This window comes from Symphodus melops, assembly GCF_947650265.1.
Source record: "Symphodus melops genome assembly, chromosome: 8".
In the NCBI taxonomy this organism is placed as follows: Eukaryota; Metazoa; Chordata; class Actinopteri; order Labriformes; family Labridae; genus Symphodus; species Symphodus melops.
The window spans coordinates 157,783-177,283 of NC_136698.1; the positions used below are offsets into that span (position 1 = coordinate 157,783).

The following is a 19,501-nucleotide window of genomic DNA, read 5'->3' on the forward strand; positions in this document are numbered from 1 at the left end:
ATGTTCTAATTCTTTTTCTGTCCTCCTTCACCTCCATCCCCTATTCCATGCCCTGCCCCTCCTCCGGGTCCTCCCACTGGTTCTTCTCCTGCTCTTCATGGCTCTGAGTAGAACCCGTTCCACCTCCAGATGCTGACCGGGGTTCCAGAATCCAGTCTGTCTGATCTGTTGCTGACAGTTCTGCAGCGGTCTGGTTGGAGGGAGGGGACTGTGGTTCTGTGTCGGGGGTGGGAGGAGTCTGAAGGTCTGTTGCGGCTCCTGGATCAGACCAGAAGTGGTGCACCATTGGATGGTGGTGGCGGTGTCACTTGGCGCCTGCAAGCCATCTTGAACCTGACACAGTCGTCCCATGACGATACTCAGATCCACGATTTCCTGTCACGACACTTCACACAGAACCAGTCCTCACCAGCATCTGTGCTCCTTTTTGGAGCAGACCCTCAATGTGCGGCAGGCGTTCTACGCAGCGCCCAAGACTTGGGACTCACATTACCCATGATGCACTGGGTTCTGGGCAAGCCGCTAAGCCCTGATGCACTGCACGCCATTGGACTGCCACTTGGCCTGCTGGCCTATGGAGAGGTACAGAGGAAACCACTTGAGTTGTACATCAGAGACGCCCTGCAGCTTATCTCCAGGGCCATCGCCTCAGCAACCATGGTGAGACCAGACCTGGCTCTGATCCAGAACACAGTGAACTGCTATGACACGCCTGAACACCCGGTACCATCATCAGGACAGTACCTGTCCAGGTGAGAACCAACATGTGAACGTATACTATAGACTATATTTCAGACGTTTATAGTCTGTTTTTTTAATTATATTTTCTCTTGGATCTGAGATGAAATCCAGCAGCAACCTCAGGTGTTGAAACAGGAAGTTTCATGAAGTGTAACATCCTGCAGTTCCTGGAGTGTCCACTAGAGGCTGGCTGCAGCAGCACAGGAAGTCACATACACACCCATTCATAAAGCCTGTTTGTACAGCAGACATGAACATGTTTACAGCCTGCTTCAAAAAACCAAATAGGTGTGATTAGCTCATGTCTCCATCCACACACACTGTACAGGGGGGGAATGTTTTGATGACTCAGCAGTTTTGATTGGATGAAGGATCAGAGTTATTCACAATAAGGCACTGTTAAATGCTATAGTTTTATGTTGTTACTCCCCCCAAGATGATCACACACGTTGAGAAATCGGGCCTTCTCACCAACAGTCCAGAGGAACCTAAGAGAGCTCAGGAGCTCCCAGAAAAAGGAGAGGTTAGAATATAAAGATAGAGACAAGCAGTAATAAGATATGAAAGCTGGGAGAGAGAGAGGGAGAGAGAGATAAGAGATCCTGGTGCCAGTTCCCCCGGTAGTCTAGGCCTATAGCAGCAGAACTATGAGCTGGTCCTGATCCAGCCCTAACTATAAGATTTATCAAAAAGAAAAGTTTGAAGTCTGTTCTTAAAAGTACCTAGTGTGTCTGCCTCCCGGACCCCGACTGGTAGACGATTCCAAAGGAGCCTGATAACTAAAGGCTCTACCTCCCATAGTACTTTTAGAGACTATAGGCACCACGAGCAGGCCTGCATTCTGGGAACGTCATGTTCTTGATGGATAGTACGGTACAATTAACTCTTTAAGATAGGATGGTGCCTGACCGTTTAGAGCTTTGTAGGTGAGCAGAAGGATTTTAAATTCTATTCTAGATTTTATAGGGAACCCTAACCCTTTGGACGAGTTGGAGGGTCTTTAGAGATTTACCATAGCACCCTGCTAAAATAGAATTACAGTAATCCAACCTGGAGGTAACAAATGCATGAACTAATTTTTCAGCATCATGTTGTGACAGGATCTGTCTGATCTTAGAGATATTACCAAGGTGAAAATAAGCTGTCCTTGAAATGTGTTTAATGTAGGAATCAAAGGACATATCCTGATCAAACAGAACTCCTAGGTTCCTAACAGTGGTACTAGAGGCTACGCTAATACTACTAAGGGCCGTCATATCATCAGAGAAAGTCTCTCTAAGGTTCTTAGGTCCAATCACTAGAACTTCAGTCTGGTCTGAGTTGAGCAGTAAGAAGTTTCTGGTCTAGGCTCTATAACTCCAAGTCATTGTTCTAGTCCCTGTAACTCCAAGTCATTGTTCTAGTCCCTGTAACTCCAAGTCCTTGTTCTAGTCTCTGTAACTCCAAGTCCTTGTTCTAGTCCCTGTAACTCCAAGTCCTTGTTCTAGTCTCTGTAACTCCAAGTCATTGTTCTAGTCCCTGTAACTCCAAGTCCTTGTTCTAGTCTCTGTAACTCCAAGTCCTTGTTCTAGTCCCTGTAACTCCAAGTCCTTGTTCTAGTCCCTGTAACTCCAAGTCCTTGTTCTAGTCTCTGTAACTCCAAGTCATTGTTCTAGTCTCTGTAACTCCAAGTCCTTGTTCTAGTCTCTGTAACAGGATGTGATGGTCGATGGTGTCAGGAGCAGCAGTCAGACCTAACAGGTCGAGCACAGATAGAAGTTCCCTGTCTGAGACTAACAGAAGATCATGTGTTACTCTAACTAGTCTAGTTCTATACTAAACTCTAAATCCAGACTGGAACTCCTCTAACAGGCTGTTGTCATGGAGACAGTCACACAGCTGATTAGCTCCCACTCTCTCTAAGATCTTAGAGATAAAAGGAAGGTTAGATATAGGTCTATAGTTAGCTAGAGTAGTGATGGAGTAGACGTGTCTACGCGAGGCTCTGCCACAGTCTTCTATATTTTCAATATTTAAAGCTACACAAACGTATCATGTTATGCCCTTCAGTCGTCTAAGCTATTGACACTTCAAACCAGCCTGATTTCACACAATGGGACCCACCAGAAAGGACGGAACAACAAGCAGACAGAATGCTAGCAACAATGCTATATTAGCTGCCGTCAACAAGTATGGAACTGAGCTAGCAAAAGTTTCACAGAAGATGGATGAAATGCAAAAGTTTATGGATGGTCGCCTTGACCCACTTGAGGCACATTTGTCAACTTTACAAAGTGAGTATAGCCAAACTGAGCAACGATTAGATGGTATGGATGGCACGCTTACGGAAGCAGATGTCCGCATCACGGCGCTGGAAGCTACCTGCAGGGAGCTACGATCTGAAAATGGCCAACTCAAAACGAAACCAAATGATTTGGAGGGGCGATCTCGGAGGTTCAATGTGAGGATAGTGGGCATCAAAGAAGGTGAAGAGAACGGTAACTCTACCGACTTTGTGACACGGTTGATTCCCGAGATTCTTGGCCCAAGTAATTTCACCAAGCCCATTAAAATAGATCGCGCCCATCGCAGCCTCAGACCCAAGCCTTCGGACAACGCCCGTCCGCGGATCATCATAGCCAAAGTCCACAATGACCGTGATGTGGCCACCATTCTCAAGCTCAGCAGGCAACTGGCTCCACTTCATTTTCACGGCAGTAGAGTTTCCATCTTTCCAGATTACACGGCCGAAGTCTCAGCCCAGCGGCAGACCTTCAACTTTTTCAAAAAAAAGTTGACAGAGGTCGGCGCAAAATGCTCATTGAGGTTCCCAGCCAGACTACAGGTGGTCCATGACAGTAAAGTTCAAGTCTTTAATACACTGGCTGATGCTGAAATATTTGCCAACACCCTGACTGAAAATGTGTTGTTGGCAACAATTGCCTATATTCACACTAAAGTTCAGCTCATGCATGGTTTATTTTATTTTTTTAAAAAGTTGAGTCGAGCCTACACACTCTCACTGGGCATTGAGTATTCACAACCTCTGGGTTGTCATAGGATAGGCTATTTATGAGTAGCTAAGTCATTTGTATTTAACTGGTATGGAGGACTGTTCGGCCTTGTTTCTTGCTGTGGAGATGTTCTCGGTCACCCAGCTGTCTTCCCAATGCAAATGGGGTTTGCCGCTTTGTTACTGGTTGCGGCAATGGGGGATTGGGGTTTCATTAATGTTTTGTGCCTTATTACTACTTTTTCTTTTTGTTCTATATTTCTTTGTGTCCAGTGTTTTGAGCCAGTGTGTATTATATTGTGTGTGCATCAGTCCATTTTGCTCCTCTTTTTGTTGTTTGTATGCAAGCTGATCAGCTCAGAATGAGTGTGAGTCAACTCACATTAACATCATGGAACTGTAGGGGTTTAGGGAAGGCACTTAAAAGAGGTAAGGTCTTGTCCCATCTAAAGTCACTAGCTTCTGATATAATCTTCCTTCAGGAAACGCACATCCACCTCACAGAGCAGAGCAGGCTGAGGGCTCCATGGATATCCCAAGTTTATCAATCAACGTTTTGCTCAAATGCTAGAGGTGTTGCCATCGTAATACGTCGAACCACAGCCTTTATATTCAAGAACATGGTGACTGATCCATATGGGAGATACATACTTGTGACAGGAACTATAAATTCTAATCCGTTGGCCCTTTTAAACATATATGCTCCTAATGTTGATACTCCTGGGTTTTTTTCTAAGGTTTTTCGTCTTGTTGCTGTTCAAACAAATCATAACATTGTTATTGGGGGGGATTTTAATTGCTTTCCTGATCCTCTAAAGGACAGGTCCTCCTCCTCAATTGCCCCCACGTTAAAGTCTGTTTCAGTGTTAAAGAATCTTATAAAATCCTTAAACTTGGTGGATATCTGGAGGCACAATCATCCATTAGACAAGCAATATTCGTTCTTTTCTCAAGTACACGGGAGCTTCACAAGAATTGATTATTTTTTGGTTGACTCTACATTGGTATCCAAGGTTCTCAGCTCAGAGTATACAAATATTTTAATTTCGGATCACGCCCCAGTTTGTATTAAGATAGATTTTAATATACCAGTACATGCATACAATTGGAAATACAACCCCGCATTTAGGTCAGACAAACCCCTCTGCCAATGCATATCATTGAAGATATCAGATTTTCTGACTTTTAATGACAACTTGTCTGGCTCTACATTGTGGGAGTCATTGAAAGCTGTAATTAGGGGTAACATAATTTCATATCAATCTCTACTCAAAAAGACCAAACTGAGACGCATGTCTGAAATTGAGGTCAAACTTCCTGAGATGGAGGAACTGTATCGTGCATCTAAATCTGAGGACATTTAAAAAAATATTCTAGACGCCAGATTTGAGTACAGCCGCACTTTAGGCGAGCAGGTTCGCGATTATATTTGCAAAGTTAAACAGAAACAATTTGAGCTTGAAAATAGGGCAAACTGTGTGCTGGCCAGGCAGTTGAGGGGTGTACAGGCTGAAAGGACAATACATAATATTGTATTGCCTAGTGGTGAAATAATACATGATTTGACACAGATAAACAATGCATTTTGTGAATATTACAAAGTACTGTACACCTCCAAGACAGTGTCATCAAAAGCAGACATGGCACACTTTTTTAAAGCTCTTGATATGCCAACTTTAAGTGAAACAGCAATGTTACAATTAGATGCCGACTTTACATGGCAGGAGCTTAAATCTGCCATCCATTCATTTCCAAATGGCAAGGCCTGTGGCCCAGACGGATTTGGTATTGAATCTTATAAAGCCCATATTGACGAGTTGTCTCCTCTATTGCTCCGGATGATAAACTGCTCTTTAATAAGAGGCCTATTTCCGGAGACTTTTTATGATGCAAATATATGTTTCCTACTCAAGAAAGGAAGAGATGGGAAAAAAATGTCCTCTTATCGTCCTCTAAGCTTATTGAACAGCGACCAAAAGATCGTGGCTAAGGTATTGGCTAACCATTTAAATAAATATATAGGCACCCTGATCCACAGTGATCAGACAGGATTTATTCTAGACAGGTATGCGTTTTCAAATACTCGTAGACTTTTGAATATCATGAACGCCAGGGAAAGACCTCCATGCTCTGCAGTGATCTCACTTGACGCACAGCAGGCATTTGACCAAATTGAATGGGAATTTATGTTTACTGTACTCGGGAGGTTTGGTTTTGGTGACAGATTTATAACAATGATAAAAATGCTCTATGCACATCCCAGAGCAAGTGTGCTCACTAACAACGATAAGTCCCCACAATTCTTGCTGCATCGTGGCACTAGGCAGGGATGTTGTTTATCACCAATGTTGTTCGGCCTAGCACTCGAGCCACTTGCCTTTGCCGGAAGGACAAACCCTGAGATTATTGGATTTAAACAAAGCGCAGTTGAATGCACGATTGCTCTGTATGCTGATGATGTCATTCTAATTTTGTCTGACATGACAAAGTCTATATCGCCACTTCTGGACACAATTACGGAATTTGGTCTGTTTTCCGGGTTCACCATAAACTGGGAGAAATCTGTGCTTATGCCTCTTTCCAATGGTTTAAACCTCCCTGCAAAATTTGCCCTTCAGGGTCACGACTGAACACTTTGAATATTTGGGAATTACCATACCAAAAAATCCAAACCTCCTCTTTAAATTAAATTACTCTGAATTGATAGATAAAGTCAAAGTCATGATTGACAAATAGAAATTGCTGCCAATATCTCTGATCGGACGAGTGAATATAGTTAAAATGGTAATACTCCCCAAACTCTTATATCTTTTCCAAAATATTCCTATTTATCTTACAGCATCCTTTTTAAAATCAGTTGATTCTATTCTTATCCCCTTCATCTGGGCCGACAAGACACCTCGCATTTCAATAACGCAGCTCCAAAAGCCCAGATCAGAAGGTGGTTTGGGCGACCTGTTATGAAACATTATTATTGGACCCGGGTGTTTTGGCTTCAGAACGATGATAGTAACCATCAAAATCCTTGTTGGCCGAAGATAGAAGCGTATAATTTTCATTATCTTCCTGGTGGATCTCTACCTGCCTTACTATTTAGTCAATTTGATCTCCCAATGAAGAAGCTCAAAGGTGACTTCATGTTGCGTAACTGTGTAAAGATTCTGAAACAAATCAAGACCAAACAAAACCTGGCTGACCGATCCTTCTATTCTCCAATATGTGAAAACCTGGCATTCCAGCCAGCTCTGGTGGACCCTGTCTTTAAACGGTGGTCAGATAAGGGTCTTATTTTAATCAGTGACCTCTATGTCGATAATCACTTTAGCTCTTTTGCTCAACTGCACGTTAAATACAATCTTCCTACATCCCATTTCTTTCGATATTTGCAGGTAAGACATTTTGTCAGACAATATACCGTGCCTCCAACATTGACATTTCAGAGGATTTGTGGGAAAGAGCTCTGTACGGACTCAAACTCTGTTCAATAAATGCTTCAGGCTTCAGCTTATTCAGTTTAAGGTCGTTCATCGTTTGCATTATTCTAAAACCAGGTTACACAGAATCGTCCCTTCAGTCTCACCTATATGTGATAAATGTAAAATGAATGATGGTACTTTAGGCCACATGTTTTTCTTTTGTCCCATGCTCAATGATTTTTGGTCTAAGATCTTTCAGTTGTACCGTGATATATATAACAAACAGTAAAACCTGATGCTTTAATTGCAATTTTTGGTTGTTCAGATCAAAGCTTGTCCTGCTCTCAGGCAACACAGCAATCCATGATGTTTGTCATGGTTACTGCAAAGAGACTCATCCTGAGGGACAGGAAGTCTGCCACTCCTCCCTCTTTCCATCATTGGTTGAATGACATGATGTCCTGTTTATATCTAGAAGAGATCAATCAATCAATCAATCAATCAATCAAGATACGTTTTGGCTTATCTGACAATAACAACACATTTATTCAGATTTGGGTTCTTTTGTTGAACATTTTAAAACACAGGTGCCTCGGCCTGGAGCTGATCCAAGGTGTATGTTGGATATGCACGACTCTGACTGCAATACATGGACTGTACACACATTAGTGTTTTAACTTACCACTAGCCTGCTTTATTTTATTATCTTATTATTATTATTTTAAATATATTTTATTATTATTTTTGATGAGATTATTTTCTGATTGGTCATTAGCCACAGGTGTGGCCGGGCCTACAGCACTTAACAAGTGAGGAGATGGTGATGTCACTGAGTGGAGTCAGCTGGTGATAGAAATAGATTTCATGTGGCGATCGGTGAGCGTCGCTGCAGCAGCTGTTTGCATCTTAATCACCTGAACACCTTCAGCTACCTCTTTGATCCTCTCCTTCAGGTGGGACGAGTTAACACACACACACACACACACACATATATTTGTGTGTGTTTTTCTGTCTGTGCAAAATATACATAATGAAGGTTTATTTTATTCATGAAGAGATTTATTACAGAGCCTGAAGCCTGTTTCTTTGTTTCTCTCGCTTGATCTCTTTTTCTCTCAGTTGCTTGTTGCAGGTTTTTGCAGGAAACATTGCTGGCTGAGGTATGCAACTCTGCAGCAGAGTCTGTGTTTATGAGATTTCTCGTCTGGCAGCAGGCTTGAGGAGGATAAAAGGTTTAACTGCTGCGTTCAGTTCCTGACAGAAAAAAAGATCAAACAGTTTCTCGGTAAATGAAAAAACATTCAGAGTGAAAGATAAAATCCTCTGAGGACGGATTATCGAAAAGAACCATAGAATACAGAGCGTAAAGAGGAACAGAGAGTTCAGAGTGTTAATATGAAGGCGATCACACACTGACTCATCAGAGTGACACCTGAATCCTTCAGAGCCCGAATAGAACCGGGTCAGGACCAAAACCTCCTCTTGATGATCACATTCTTGCAGGTTCAGGTCGAAATGTTTGACCCGTTAACGGTGAAATAATTATTGTCAAAATAACTGTGAATAATAAGGTAACTCCTTATCATGAGGACCTCGCTCTAATCCCGGAGCGCAGGTGTTCAGGTGTTCAGGTGTTCAGGTGTTCAGGTGTTCAGGTGTTCAGGTGTTCAGGTGTTCACACCTGTCAGCCAAAACCAGCAACATGTTGAAGTGTCTAAATTAGAAGAATCTTTGCTCACATAATTTGTCTGATTGAACCGAGGTGTGTGTGTGTGTGTGTGTGTGTGTGTGTGTGTGTGTGTGTGTGTGTGTATTTTTCCTGCAGGTTCCTGTCCAACACGTCTTTCTTGGGTCTGACAGGTCCGGTCCACCTGAATCGGTCCCAGGTGGTGACCTCACAGCGTTTCCACATCTGGAGCCTGCGGCGGGACGCGCTTGGTCAGCCCACCTGGGTGACTGTAGGCAGTTGGGAGGGGGGGGAACTGAAGGTGGAGGAACAGGGAGTCTGGCAGGGACCCAAACCACCCCACAGGACAGAAGTGGGGGGCGGGAGGACCAGGGGGCGCTGGAGGCCAGGGATGCCGGTAGCGGGTAGCCGGGTCCGTGTGGTTACCCTGGTTGAACATCCCTTTGTGTTCACACGGGATGTGGATGATGAAGGCAGCTGCCCTGCTGGTCAGTTCTGTCTGGATGCCAGCACCAACAACTCAGAGACCCTGCAGAGGTTCTTTGGGGAGGTGGCCGGAGGGAACAGCAGCTTCCTGCCCGCAGAGTACAGCAAGTGCTGCTATGGATACTGCATCGACCTGCTGGGGAAGCTGGCCGAGGATCTGGGCTTCGAGTATGATCTATATATCGTTGGAGATGGGAAGTATGGCGCGTGGAAGGCGGGGCGCTGGACTGGGCTGGTAGGGGATCTTCTGAATGGACTTGCAGATCTAGCGGTCACCTCATTCAGTATCAACTCAGCACGGAGCCGGGTCATCGACTTCACGTCACCATTCTTTTCCACCAGCCTGGGAATCCTAGTGCGCAGTAAGGACACAGCAGCCCCCATCGGAGCCTTTATGTGGCCCCTGCACTGGTCCATGTGGGTGGGCATCTTCCTGGCATTGCACATCACAGCTCTCTTCCTAACGCTGTATGAGTGGAAGAGTCCTTATGGCATGACGCCTCATGGACGCAATAGGGTCAGGGTATTCTCGTACTCCTCTGCCCTGAACCTGTGCTATGCCATCCTGTTTGGACGCACCGTGTCCTCCAAGACCCCCAAGTGCTGGACCGGCCGCTTTCTGATGAACCTGTGGGCAATCTTCTGCCTGCTGGTGCTGTCCAGCTACACCGCCAACCTCGCCGCCGTCATGGTGGGAGAAAAAACCTTTGAGGAGGTTTCAGGGATCCACGATGCCAAGGTAAAAATCATTGAAAAGTCCTTTAATTAAATTCAATTCAAAAAACTTTATTTTTCCCCGGGGGACAATTCAAGAGCACACAGAGCAGTAAATGAACAACTACAACTAAAAAATTCAACCAAGATACATCAAAGAATTTGTGTCAAGATGTTAAAATACAAAATGACAGTGATTGGCTGGTTATAACTATAGAGATAAATGTAGTAGGCAGATACTAAATAATAAAGTGATAGTGGTACATGGTATATAATATTAACAGACTGAATGTATACTCGAGCTATATGAACAAAGATGGATAAGATATATATATATTTTTATATATTTTATATACTTTATTAATCCCTCGAGGGGAAATTCGTTTTTTTCACTCTGCATTAATGGAGAGCCCACAGAGAGCGCTCCAGAGCAGTTTTTGGGGTTCGGTGCCTTGCTCAGGGGCACCTCGGCAGTGCTCAGGAAATGGACTGGCACCTCTCCAGCTACCAGACCAGTTTCCGGACTTGGTCCGTGCCGGGACTTGAGCCGGTGACCCTCCGGTTCCCAACCCAAGTCCCTACAGACTGAGCTCCTGCCGCCCCCCTTGAGATATGAGACGTCATATCAGACAGAATAAAGTGAAGGAATTCTTCTTCTCCAGAAACTCCCAGAAACATTTTTTACAAAAACAGAAGCAGAGAGATGAAAATATTTCAGCAGCAGAGGAAAAACATCAGGGGTCTGTACTACGAAGCAGGATTTGTGTTTTCTTCCCATGGTTAGTTCAGCGTGGACATCACAAACAGAGCTGTGGCCTTTACCTGCTCATCTGCTCATCTTCATCGGGAGTCTTTTAACAGTAGCTCATGTTTCTTTGTGAAGAACTGAGTTGATTAAATATCAATCTTCTTCTTCGTTGGTATCTTAGCTGCATCACCCCTCGTGGGGTTTCAGATTTGGGACGGTGAGGGAGAGCAGCGCAGAGGACTACATGAAGAAGAGTTTTCCTGAGATGCACGAGTACATGAGACGCTTCAATGAACCGACTACACCTGAAGGCGTGGCCACTCTCAAGTAAGACACACACACACACACACACACACACACACACACACACACACACACACACATACACACACACACTCACACACACACACACACAGAGCTGAAGGTTGAGGAACAGGGAGCTGCATCGCTGCAGAGTAAACATATCAGTTCGTCTGATTGGCTGCTGAGAACGTGCCTAGATTATCCAGAAAACAAAAGACAAGGACTTCGCAGAGTTGCTCAGTTGCTGTCTTCTGCAACATTTCTTTTATTTGAGACAATTTAATTGAGACAAAGTTATTACAACCCAGACACTGACTCTGTATTTGGTTGCTGTAGTCGTTGTCTTTGGTTGCTGTAGTTGTTGTCTTTGGTTGCTGTAGTCGTTCTCTGTGGTTGCTGGAGTCGTTCTCTTTGGTTGCTGTAGTCGTTCTCTTTGGTTGCTGTAGTTGTTGTCTTTGGTTGCTGTAGTCGTTGTCTTTGGTTGCTGTAGTCGTTGTCTTTGGTTGCTGTAGTTGTTGTCTTTGGTTGCTGTAGTCGTTCTCTTTGGTTGCTGTAGTTGTTGTCTTTGGTTGCTGTCGTCGTTCTCTGTGGTTGCTGTAGTCGTTGTCTTTGGTTGCTGTAGTCGTTCTCTTTGGTTGCTGTAGTCGTTGTCTTTGGTTGCTGTAGTCGTTCTCTTTGGTTGCTGTAGTCGTTGTCTTTGGTTGCTGTAGTTGTTGTCTTTGGTTGCTGTAGTCGTTCTCTGTGGTTGCTGTAGTCGTTCTCTTTGGTTGCTGTAGTCGTTCTCTTTGGTTGCTGTAGTCGTTGTCTTTGGTTGCTGTAGTCGTTGTCTTTGGCTGCTGTAGTCGTTGTCTTTGGTTGCTGTAGTCGTTCTCTTTGGTTGCTGTAGTTGTTCTCTGTGGTTGCTGTAGTTGTTGTCTTTGGTTGCTGTAGTCGTTGTCTTTGGTTGCTGTAGTCGTTCTCTTTGGCTGCTGTAGTCGTTCTCTGTGGTTGCTGTAGTTGTTGTCTTTGGTTGCTGTAGTCGTTCTCTGTGGTTGCTGTAGTTGTTGTCTTTGGTTGCTGTAGTCGTTCTCTGTGGTTGCTGTAGTCGTTCTCTTTGGTTGCTGTAGTCGTTCTCTTTGGTTGCTGTAGTCGTTGTCTTTGGTTGCTGTAGTCGTTCTCTTTGGTTGCTGTAGTCGTTGTCTTTGGTTGCTGTAGTCGTTGTCTTTGGCTGCTGTAGTCGTTGTCTTTGGTTGCTGTAGTCGTTCTCTTTGGTTGCTGTAGTTGTTCTCTGTGGTTGCTGTAGTCGTTCTCTGTGGTTGCTGTAGTCGTTCTCTTTGGCTGCTGTAGTCGTTCTCTGTGGTTGCTGTAGTTGTTGTCTTTGGTTGCTGTAGTCGTTCTCTGTGGTTGCTGTAGTTGTTGTCTTTGGTTGCTGTAGTCGTTCTCTGTGGTTGCTGTAGTCGTTGTCTTTGGTTGCTGTAGTCGTTCTCTGTGGTTGCTGTAGTCGTTGTCTTTGGTTGCTGTAGTTGTTGTCTTTGGTTGCTGTAGTTGTTGTCTTTGGTTGCTGTAGTCGTTCTCTTTGGCTACTGTAGTCGTTGTCTTTGGTTGCTGTAGTCGTTTTCTGTGGTTGCTGTAGTCGTTGTCTTTGGTTGCTGTAGTCGTTGTCTTTGGTTGCTGTAGTCGTTGTCTTTGGTTGCTGTAGTCGTTCTCTTTGGTTGCTGTAGTCGTTCTCTTTGGTTGCTGTAATCGTTGTCTTTGGTTGCTGTAGTCGTTCTCTTTGGTTGCTGTAATCGTTGTCTTTGGTTGCTGTAGTCGTTCTCTTTGGCTGCTGTAGTCGTTCTCTGTGGTTGCTGTAGTTGTTGTCTTTGGTTGCTGTAGTCGTTGTCTTTGGTTGCTGTAGTCGTTCTCTTTGGCTGCTGTAGTTGTTGTCTTTGGTTGCTGTAGTCGTTCTCTGTGGTTGCTGTAGTTGTTGTCTTTGGTTGCTGTAGTCGTTCTCTTTGGTTGCTGTAGTCGTTCTCTTTGGCTGCTGTAGTTGTTGTCTGTGGTTGCTGTAGTTGTTCTCTGTGGTTGCTGTAGTCGTTCTCTGTGGTTGCTGTAGTCGTTCTCTTTGGCTGCTGTAGTCGTGCTCTGTGGTTGCTGTAGTTGTTGTCTTTGGTTGCTGTAGTCGTTGTCTTTGGTTGCTGTAGTCGTTCTCTTTGGTTGCTGTAGTCGTTCTCTTTGGCTGCTGTAGTTGTTGTCTTTGGTTGCTGTAGTCGTTGTCTTTGGTTGCTGTAGTCTTTGGTTGCTGGAGTCGTTTTCTGTGGTTGCTGTAGTCGTTCTCTTTGGCTGCTGTAGTTGTTGTCTTTGGTTGCTGTAGTCGTTGTCTTTGGTTGCTGTAGTCTTTGGTTGCTGGAGTCGTTTTCTGTGGTTGCTGTAGTCGTTCTCTTTGGCTGCTGTAGTTGTTGTCTTTGGTTGCTGTAGTCGTTGTCTTTGGTTGCTGTAGTCTTTGGTTGCTGGAGTCGTTTTCTTTGGTTGCTGTAGTCTTTGGTTGCTGTAGTCGTTCTCTGTGGTTGCTGTAGTTGTTGTCTTTGGTTGCTGTAGTCGTTGTCTTTGGTTGCTGTAGTCGTTGTCTTTGGTTGCTGTAGTCGTTCTCTTTGGCTGCTGTAGTTGTTGTCTTTGGTTGCTGTAGTCGTTGTCTTTGGTTGCTGTAGTCTTTGGTTGCTGTAGTCGTTCTCTTTGGCTGCTGTAGTTGTTCTCTGTGGCTGCTGTAGTCGTTCTCTGTGGTTGCTGTAGTTGTTGTCTTTGGTTGCTGTAGTCGTTGTCTTTGGTTGCTGGAGTCGTTTTCTGTGGTTGCTGTAGTCGTTGTCTTTGGTTGCTGTAGTCGTTGTCTTTGGTTGCTGTAGTTGTTCTCTGTGGCTGCTGTAGTCGTTCTCTTTGGCTGCTGTAGTTGTTGTCTTTGGTTGCTGTAGTCGTTGTCTTTGGTTGCTGTAGTCGTTGTCTTTGGTTGCTGTAGTCGTTTTCTGTGGTTGCTGTAGTTGTTGTCTTTGGTTGCTGTAGTCGTTCTCTTTGGTTGCTGTAGTTGTTGTCTTTGGTTGCTGAGATATAACCACAGATAACAGAAGAGCGCCCTCTTGTGGATTTATGACTATACACCAGAAACAGTTTGCTGAATGTTCTGTGCAGCATTTTATTCCATCACAGTTGCTGTGGTTGCCAACAACAAGTGTTGCTCTGTGTTGAAGGACAGATCCTCCTCTGCTCGACGCCTTCATCATGGACAAAGCGTTGCTCGACTACGAAGTTTCCATTGACGCCGACTGTAAACTGGCAACTGTGGGGAAACCGTTCGCCATCGAAGGTCAGACATCGTGTTGATGGTTGTTGTTGTTGATTGTTTCTTGATTGTGTGTTTATAAATGTTTGTTGTTGACCTTTAATGTTGCTGTTTATTGTTGCTGATCTTTCCTTGTTGCTGTCTCCAGGTTACGGTATCGGCCTGCCTCAGAACTCACCTTTGACTTCCAACATGTCCGAGTTCATCAGCAGGTACAAGTCGGAGGGCTTCATGGACCTGCTGCATGATAAGTGGTACAAAGTGGTTCCATGTGGGAACCGTGTGTTCGCCGTCACCGAGGTCAGTGTTTACACACACACACACACACACACACACACACACACACACACACACACACACACACACACACACACACACACACACACAGTGTTTGTTACAACCAACTCATCATTTTCTTCTTGTCATTCTCCTTCTTTTCCTCCTGCTCTCCTCCACCTGCTTCTCTTCTTCCTCCTACTCTGCCGGCTCCTCCTCCTCCTCCCTTTCCCCCTGCTCCTCCTGTTTCTCCTCCTCCTCCTCCTCCTCCCTTTCCCCCTGCTCCTCCTGTTTCTCCTCCTCCTCCTCCTCCCCTTTCTCCCTGCTCCTCCTGTTTCTCCTCCTCCTCCTCCTCCTCCCTTTCCCCCCTGCTCCTCCTGTTTCTCCTCCTCCTCCTCCTCCCTTTCCCCCTGCTCCTCCTGTTTCTCCTCCTCCTCTCTCCTCCCTTTCCCCCTGCTCCTCCTGTTTCTCCTCCTCCTCCTCCTCCTCCCTTTCCCCCTGAGCCTCCTGTTTCTCCTCCTCCTCCTCCTCCCTTTCCCCCCTGAGCCTCCTGTTCTCTCCTCCTCCTCCTCCCTTTCCCCCTGAGCCTCCTGTTCTCTCCTCCTCCTCCTCCTCCCTTTCCCCCTGAGCCTCCTGTTTCTCCTCTCCTCCTCCTCCTCCTTCCCCCCTGAGCCTCCTGTTTCTCCTCCTCCTCCTCCTCCTCCCTTTCCCCTGCTCTCCTGTTTCTCCTCCTCCTCCCTTTCCCCCTGCTCCTCCTGTTTCTCCTCCTCCTCCTCCTCCCTTTCCCCCCTGAGCCTCCTGTTTCTCCTCCTCCTCTCCTCTCCTCCCTTTCCCCCTGCTCCTCCTGTTTCTCTCCTCCTGTTTCTCCTCCTCCTCCTCCTCCCCTTTCCCCCTGCTCCTCCTGTTTCTCCTCCTCCTCCCTTTCCCCCTGAGCCTCCTGTTTCTCTCCTCCTCCTCCTCCTCCTCCCTTTCCCCCTGCTCCTCCTGTTTCTCCTCCTCCTCCTCCTCCTCCCTTTCCCCCCTGAGCCTCCTGTTTCTCCTCCTCCTCCTCCTCCTCCCTTTCCCCTGCTCCTCCTGTTTCTCTCCTCCTCCTCCCCTTTCCCCCTGCTCCTCCTGTTTCTCCTCCTCCTCCTCCTCCCCTTTCCCCCCTGAGCCTCCTGTTTCTCCTCCTCCTCCTCCTCCTCCTCCCTTTCCCCCTGCTCCTCCTGTTTCTCCTCCTGTTTCTCCTCCTCCTCCTCCTCCCCTTTCCCCCTGCTCCTCCTGTTTCTCCTCCTCCTCCCCTTTCCCCCTGAGCCTCCTGTTTCTCCTCCTCCTCCTCCTCCTCCTCCCTTTCCCCCTGCTCCTCCTGTTTCTCCTCCTCCTCCTCCCTTTCCCCCCTGAGCCTCCTGTTTCCTCCTCCTCCTCCTCCTCCTCCTCCCTTTCCCCCTGCTCCTCCTGTTTCTCCTCCTCCTCTCTGCCAGACTCTGCAGATGGGGATCGGTCACTTTTCCGGTCTGTTTGTGTTGTTGTGTGCTGGAGTGGGCGGAGCTTTGCTGACTCTGGTTTGTGAACATGCTTTCTACCAACTCGTCCTGCCACACATCCGCCGCAGGCAGAACCTGAAGTACTGGCTGCACACGTCACAGGTGAGCCTGGTTCTAAAGGGTTCTTATGGATGAAGAGGTTTAGATTTAAACAGGTTCTAAAGGGTTCTTATGGATGAAGAGGTTTAGATTTAAACAGGTTCTAAAGGGTTCTTATGGATGAAGAGGTTTAGATTTAAACAGGTTCTAAAGGGTTCTTATGGATGAAGAGGTTTAGATTTAAACAGGTTCTAAAGGGTTCTTATGGATGAAGAGGTTTAGATTTAAACAGGTTCTAAAGGGTTCTTATGGATGAAGAGGTTTAGATTTAAACAGGTTCTAAAGGGTTCTTATGGATGAAGAGGTTTAGATTTAAACAGGTTCTAAAGGGTTCTTATGGATGAAGAGGTTTAGATTTAAACAGGTTCTAAAGGGTTCTCATGTGGTGTAGATTAAGTGCTGTGGATGATTTAAGACAATCCAAAAAGTTAAACTCTTTTGAGAGATGGTGTTAGGGTTAGGGTTAGTTGTTCTGTCACACTGAGGTCTGATTGAATGTTCTTGTGTTTTACAGAAAATCCATCGAGCTCTGAACATGACGTATGAAGATGTTAAGAAGCAGCGAGTTGAGAAAGAGAAGAGGTTTGTTCATTTTTTTTACATTTTAATAACATTGTACTAGAAACAGATCAGAGTTATGTCGCTCGGTCTGTAGGACCCTGAGTTGGACGCTGGGTTGGACCCTGAGTTGGACCCTGAGTTGGACCCTGAGTTGGACCCTGAGTTGGACGCTGAGTTGGACCCTGAGTTGGACGCTGAGTTGGACCCTGAGTTGGACCCTGAGTTGGACCCTGAGTTGGACGCTGGGTTTGACCCTGAGTTGGACGCTGGGTTTGACCCTGAGTTGGACGCTGGGTTTGACCCTGAGTTGGACGCTGGGTTTGACCCTGAGTTGGACGCTGAGTTTGACCCTGAGTTGGACGCTGAGTTGGACCCTGAGTTGGACGCTGAGTTTGACCCTGAGTTGGACGCTGGGTTTGACCCTGAGTTGGACGCTGGGTTTGACCCTGAGTTGGACCCTGAGTTGGACCCTGAGTTGGATGCCGAGTTGGACCCTGAGTTGGATGCCGAGTTGGACCATGAACTGGACCCTGAGTTGGACCCCGAGTTTGACTCTGAGTTAGACCCTGAGTTGGACGCCGAGTTGGACCCTGAGTTGGACCCTGAGTTGGACGCCGAGTTGGACCCTGAGTTGGACGCTGAGTTGGACGCCGAGTTGGACCACGAGTTGCAGTGACACAAATGATGGCCTCATTTTGTTTTCAATGCGAGACATTTTTTCAATGCAAACTGTACAACTTTGATGATGTCCACTCATCGTCTTCTTCTTGAGTTTATTTCTAAAGTTGAAAAACTTACAGTTCATTTTGAGCTAATTCATGTTTCTCTTTCTTTGTTTAGCTGTAACCTGCAAAAGACTCCATACCAGTCAGGTCCCCCTGCCCCTCCAGTCCCTGGAAGCTCGGCACGATGGAACAATGAAACAAGTAGAGAGGACGCCGTGAAGGCCGCGGTGAAAGATGGCAGGGACCTTAAACGAGTCCAATTCAACCTGGAGTCCCTAAATACTCGCCGCCTACTTACGCGCATTGCCAAGGGGGGTGGGGCTAAATGTGAGGGGGAGGGGCCAGCCAAGCCACCAGCAGCTCAGACCACTCAAGTGTGTCAGAATGGTGGACCTGCAGCTTCGTTTACAAATTTGGTGCTTTCCCTCCCCTCATCTTCTTCCTCCTCTGCATGTCCCAATACCTCTGCCCCACCCTCTATACCTATAGGCCCTGCCCCTGTAATAAATCCCTCTCCCTCCTCCAATGCGGCCCTGCCCCAGCCTGGCGAGCTGCAGGAGCTGCAGTTACAGATCGAACAGATGAGGGAGACGCTGAGGACGGCTCTGGCAAGGAGGGCGGAAATCCAGACCACTCTGACCAAACCTGTGATCACGGAGACAAACACTGTGGCTCCTGTTACCACGACAATGACGACAACAACAAAAACAACAACATCAACCCTTCCTAGAACCCTGCCAACAGGTGCCCCGGTATCAACACTGTCTGCCCACACGAAGTGTGTGACAACCATGACAGACCCTCCCCACAAAGTCCTGTCCAAAGTCCGGCCCTTTCCCAGCAGACTTGCCAATCAGAGGAGGTGATGATTTCTGTTCACCCACTCCACATGAGCCATTTTGAACAGCTGACAGGGAAAATAAATGAACCAAAAGGAATAATTTATGGTAAAACCTGATAAACACAGAAGCAGATTTTGAAGAAGATGCAGCTAAAGCTTCTTTGACCACAAATGGGTTGTTTAATATCTGACCACAGGGGGCAGCAGAGAGACAGGTTGTTTAATATCTGACCACAGGGGGCAGCAGAGAGACGGGTTGTTTAATATCTGACCACAGGGGGCAGCAGAGAGACGGGTTGTTTAATATCTGACCACAGGGGGCAGCAGAGAGACGGGTTGTTTAATATCTGACCACAGGGGGCAGCAGAGAGACGGGTTGTTTAATATCTGACCACAGGGGGCAGCAGAGAGACGGGTTGTTTAATATCTGACCACAGGGGGCAGCAGAGAGACGGGTTGTTTAATATCTGACCACAGGGGGCAGCAGAGAGACGGGTTGTTTAATATCTGACCACAGGGGGCAGCAGAGAGACGGGTTGTTTAATATCTGACCACAGGGGGCAGCAGAGAGACGGGTTGTTTAATATCTGACCACAGGGGGCAGCAGAGAGACGGGTTGTTTAATATCTGACCACAGGGGGCAGCAGAGAGACAGGTTGTTTAATATCTGACCACAGGGGGCAGCAGAGAGACGGGTAAAAAATAAAGATAACACAAGGATGAAGAGTTTTGAGAACTTCTCAGAGTCTTTTTATTAGTTTAGATTTAACCCTTTGTTTTAGTTTATAGATTTAACCCTTTGTTGTGTGAGTGTATTTACATGTTAGGTTGCTTCTTTAAAAGTTTTTTTTTTATCTAGAAACATTATAAATTGATTTATAAATTGATGTGCATCGTCCATAATATAAATTGCCCCATAAAGAATGTTTATAGAAGATATCAAATAGTTGTAACATAAAATTATCAAAAGGGATACGATCATCCGCTCTTTGATCAGTTTCCTCCTCAGATTGCGAAGAATGGTCGCCGTGGAGAGACTGTTTCAGGAGGTGTTGTGGATTCTGACACTGCAGAAACTGGACTTCTTGTTAGACGGAAAA

The 19,501-nt window shown here is 46.1% G+C and overlaps 1 protein-coding gene across 1 annotated transcript in view; it reads left to right on the top strand.

Annotated features, from left to right (window-relative positions):
* The window catches only part of grin3bb (glutamate receptor, ionotropic, N-methyl-D-aspartate 3Bb), a 26,660-nt gene extending 7,165 nt beyond the window's left edge, over nucleotides 1–19,495 (top strand). Inside the window, exons 2-9 of the mRNA XM_079351455.1 lie at nucleotides 112–752; nucleotides 8,975–10,061; nucleotides 10,966–11,111; nucleotides 14,285–14,400; nucleotides 14,525–14,676; nucleotides 16,113–16,277; nucleotides 16,789–16,856; nucleotides 17,676–19,495. Coding sequence (XP_079207581.1) covers nucleotides 112–752; nucleotides 8,975–10,061; nucleotides 10,966–11,111; nucleotides 14,285–14,400; nucleotides 14,525–14,676; nucleotides 16,113–16,277; nucleotides 16,789–16,856; nucleotides 17,676–18,426 — 3,126 coding nt within the window. The 3' untranslated portion in view covers nucleotides 18,427–19,495. The remainder of the gene's footprint in view (nucleotides 1–111; nucleotides 753–8,974; nucleotides 10,062–10,965; nucleotides 11,112–14,284; nucleotides 14,401–14,524; nucleotides 14,677–16,112; nucleotides 16,278–16,788; nucleotides 16,857–17,675) is intronic.
* Nucleotides 19,496–19,501: the final 6 nt, after the last annotated feature.